The sequence below is a fragment of the Megalobrama amblycephala genome, linkage group LG2, assembly GCF_018812025.1.
Source record: "Megalobrama amblycephala isolate DHTTF-2021 linkage group LG2, ASM1881202v1, whole genome shotgun sequence".
Classification (NCBI taxonomy): Eukaryota; Metazoa; Chordata; class Actinopteri; order Cypriniformes; family Xenocyprididae; genus Megalobrama; species Megalobrama amblycephala.
The window spans coordinates 27,032,704-27,036,679 of NC_063045.1; the positions used below are offsets into that span (position 1 = coordinate 27,032,704).

The 3,976-nt window shown below is 37.7% G+C and overlaps 1 protein-coding gene across 1 annotated transcript in view; it reads right to left on the minus strand.

The window, feature by feature from the left end:
- Positions 1-1,706, minus strand: part of LOC125254249 (anosmin-1-like) — a 127,003-nt gene extending 125,297 nt beyond the window's left edge. The window contains exon 1 of the mRNA XM_048168797.1: positions 1,200-1,706. Within this exon, the coding sequence (XP_048024754.1) occupies positions 1,200-1,373 (174 nt within the window). The 5' untranslated portion in view covers positions 1,374-1,706. The remainder of the gene's footprint in view (positions 1-1,199) is intronic.
- Positions 1,707-3,976: the final 2,270 nt, after the last annotated feature.

The following is a 3,976-nucleotide window of genomic DNA, read 5'->3' on the forward strand; positions in this document are numbered from 1 at the left end:
AGGGCCGCGGAAGCTCTTTTAGAGCGGTAGAACCGCTGAGGAAACGCTCTCTTAGAGCGGCAATAAGCCGCGGGAAAAGCTCTCAATGGGCGCGCCGGATGGCGGCAGGAGACGCGCTGAGAAGGCTGCCGGAAGCGGGAAGCGGGAGGCGGGCGTCTCGAGGATGGCGCTCGGGGCGGCAGTCAACGAGGGTGCCGGCGCTGTCTCCGACTGGCGAGTTCAGCTGGGTCCGCTGCGGGGCCTCTTCAGACGGCGGCGAGAGCTTTTTCAAGGCGGTGAGCTTCTTCTGGCTTCAGACGGAGATCAGCGAGGAGATGTGTTGTCGTCGCTGAAGGAGAAAGGACTGAAATCCTATGGCGAAACGCCTGCTTATATAGCTCTTAACCCCGCCCATTTCGGCGGGAAAGTTTGCGTGCTTTCTCGCCATAGGTCGCGCAGCTATGCCGCGCCGTCATTGGTTCAACAACTTGTCTATGAGTGAACCAATGACGGTGCAGTTACACTGCGTTATTGAAAAAGGCTTCAGTAGCGGGGAAAAAGGGAGACTTTTCCCCATACGCAGTACGAGTGAAGTATCGAAAGGGAACAGCCATTAAACACTTAATTCACACACAAAAAGCAATGTGTTTTCCATCCACTAAACTAAATGCATATGCTCAGAAAAGATTCCAACTCAGCATCTGAAAGTAAAGGGATAGATCAGACTAGGGCTAGTTATCACATGGGGAAATATTCAAGTATTTTTTTAAATCAAAAGACCAATTTTATAAATGTATACTTATGAACTTATAGAGTAGTTATCTATGTTGGTTTCAAGCACCTAGTTATTCAGACAACTGGTTAACAATTAGTTCAAAACTGTATTAATATTACCTAATATCACCATTCCAATATTTTCATTATCAATATTTTTCCAATAGATGTAATAGCATTTGTAATCAACCGGACACAATAAAATCTCACTGGTATACAATTTAAGTTGGTCAAAACAATTATTTGATATTTTTGTATGTTACCTTTTTAACCTTTTAACCTTTAACAGTATTTATATATTTCCAACAGCTATTCTTCACGGTCAAAAACCAGCAAGTTCCCATTGTGACAATATACGGGTCAAAGCTTTTTCTTAAAGATTGTCTATAAAAGATCTACTTTCAAACCAAACCTACAGCGAGAATTATTCACTCCTGTTCACTTACCTGCAGGTGTTTGAATGAAGCTGTGATCTGCGTGATGTGAAGTGTGAGGCAGCGCGAGACGCAGCGCGCGCTCTCAGTCTTTTCCAAAGTCTCCGCTTCTTCAGTCCTGCGCGCAACGCTCGCCTCAAAAACACAACAGAGCAGAAAGCAGCAGACCTTCCTCATGAACATCATATTCACAAAGGACAATCACGTAAATGTGTGTTGATCGTTGCGCGGCTGAATGTAGGCTACTGGATGCGCGTGAGGCTCGTATTGAGTGCTGTGTGTGTTAGAGAGGAGCGCGCGCTCAGACACTCCCTCTCACGCAAATCTGTCATCCGAACTCAACTCATCAGTAGTCTGTCATTTTGTATTTAGGTCTATAAACGAATTTAAACTGTTTAAGGGATAAAACTCACAGCGCTTTATGGTTAGTGACGTTCGGTCTCTCCAGAAATATCTTTCGTACAAAACGTATGCTGCAAATAAATTGCTTTCATTATAATAAACGAAGATCTCTAGTAGAGTGAGGTTGATTATAATGACAGCGATAGTCGCAGGTTGCAGACACGATATGCGATTTTCTGTAATGAAAACGCCAAAGTCACGTAGGCTATTGTGAAACGTTATGAAAATAACATAAACAATGCCAGATTAAATGACTTTAATTTTTATCACAGCATTGCTTCCATGATATTTTTAAGCGTTTCCCACAGTTGTTATGGCAACGAATCACATTAAATTGAGATTAGCTAAAGACAACACATTGTTTTATTTTAATCTCTGAAGTTTCATCGCTCTTCGTCACTCTTTATGTTAAACACGTTTGTGTCATTATTATAACGTTGTTGAGATTAACGTCTATCAGAAACCATTCAAATAGGCTAAATGGTGCATGGATATGATAATCATAATAAATATCAAAGTACCAAGGTATTACCAGTTAACCACAGCCTGCTTTCTTTTATGAGTTTTATAATGATTGGCAATATTGAATCCAGTTTGTTTTCTTCCCTATGTGCATCTGGGCATCTACAGTTTCCATAAGCATGTGTTGATAAAAAATTGTTGGCGTCATTGCAATACCAGCGCCATCGTGTGGTAGAATGACTAGGCCTACTACATGAATAGTAAATAGTACTAAATAGTTTACACGAGTCATTCCACGAAACCGGTACGATTTGGACTTACACCTTTTTAGATTTTTTACCAAAATGTATTACTTTTCTGAACACCTCACAACATTAATGACATTTAACTTCCAGAAAAACATATTTTCCCATCTCAGGCATCAAATCCCTATTATTATTGGTTATTATTTTAAGTTATGGACACTATGGGAGCTCTCTGAATATTATAATAAAATGTATTTGTGATAAACATGTTCCTATTAATCAGATGTCCCTCACACTAATTCAGTAATTGCACATATACAAGTTACATAAAATCTCACACTTTTGCTATACTAAAGCGTGAAATGGGCACTTTTTGTGACAGCAACCTCATCATTTTTTATCAAAGGCTTAACTTCAGAATTTGAGTTAAAATCAGTATTCTTATGATTGCTCTAAGCATTTCAGACAGAATTCAACTAACTTTAAATTACTTTTTCATAAACTTAACAAAAAAAAAAAAAAATAATAAAAATGTAGGTGTGACGGGGTTGACTGTGATGGGGTTGTGATTTTTTGCCCAAATTGGCCACAGCTCTAAATCTAATAAATAAATGGAGAGCACATGTCATGCATGATATTAAGAAATCATGAATAATGTTGAAATAACGAAAGTATTTTTCACAAGTAATAGTTTTCTATCTTTAATTGATGTAACAGTGTTGAGTCTTGACAAACACAATTTCACAACATAATTTAGTTATAATTATTGAAGAAGGTGGTAACTTGCCTGTGTCTGCTCACAATGTTGTTCAGAAGACTTCTATGATGCCACTTCCTGTTAATGATGTCACATAAGTATCAGTTCATTATTTTTATAGGGGGAGAATGGTTTTGTGTAAAAGGGTTGAGGGGTTACTGAGGTACGTAACTAAATTATGTGATTTTAATGAATAATCATGAATTTACTTAGAAAAAAACATTACCAGCAAAAAAGCACAGATGGATACTTATGGGAATGGCTTTTTTCTCATTTTATTATTTATATCCCAAGTACACTTTCATAGAAGGCCTTGAGGAACATGACACATTAGGTGGTGTCAACTGAAAAAAACAAAATAATTTCTAATATGAAGATGAAATGTATGTCATGTTTTTAAACATTATTAAAGGAGACATTTCAATTAATACAAAAAGCTTTTAAAAATATATTTTGGTCACCCAATAGATAAAATGCACTGAAAAAGGTCAGAGGAACTCAAATCATACCAGTTTCGTGGAATAACTCACAACCATCTCTAAACAAACACACCTGAACCAACCAAACAAGGTCTTTATTTTCACATTAAAATTTGAGTTTTTGAGTTGCTTGCAGGGCTAGAACTAAACTCAGCTGCAGACGGCAGTCTCCATGTGGAGGACTAAGCATTCGTGGTAAAGTGTTTATTTGTATTTTAGTTATTAATTGATTATTCTGCTTGTATTTTCATTAACACTCCATAATACATTATTAACACTTCATAAGTGTATATTATAAATCAGTCTGAATAGGTTTTTGGTCAATTTTGAGCCTATGTTGAGTGTTGACTATGGCACACATTGCTGTTTACATCACAGTGAGGTCACACACATTGATCATTTTGTTAATGTTTATCAAACCTGATTCCAAAGTCACATTCATCT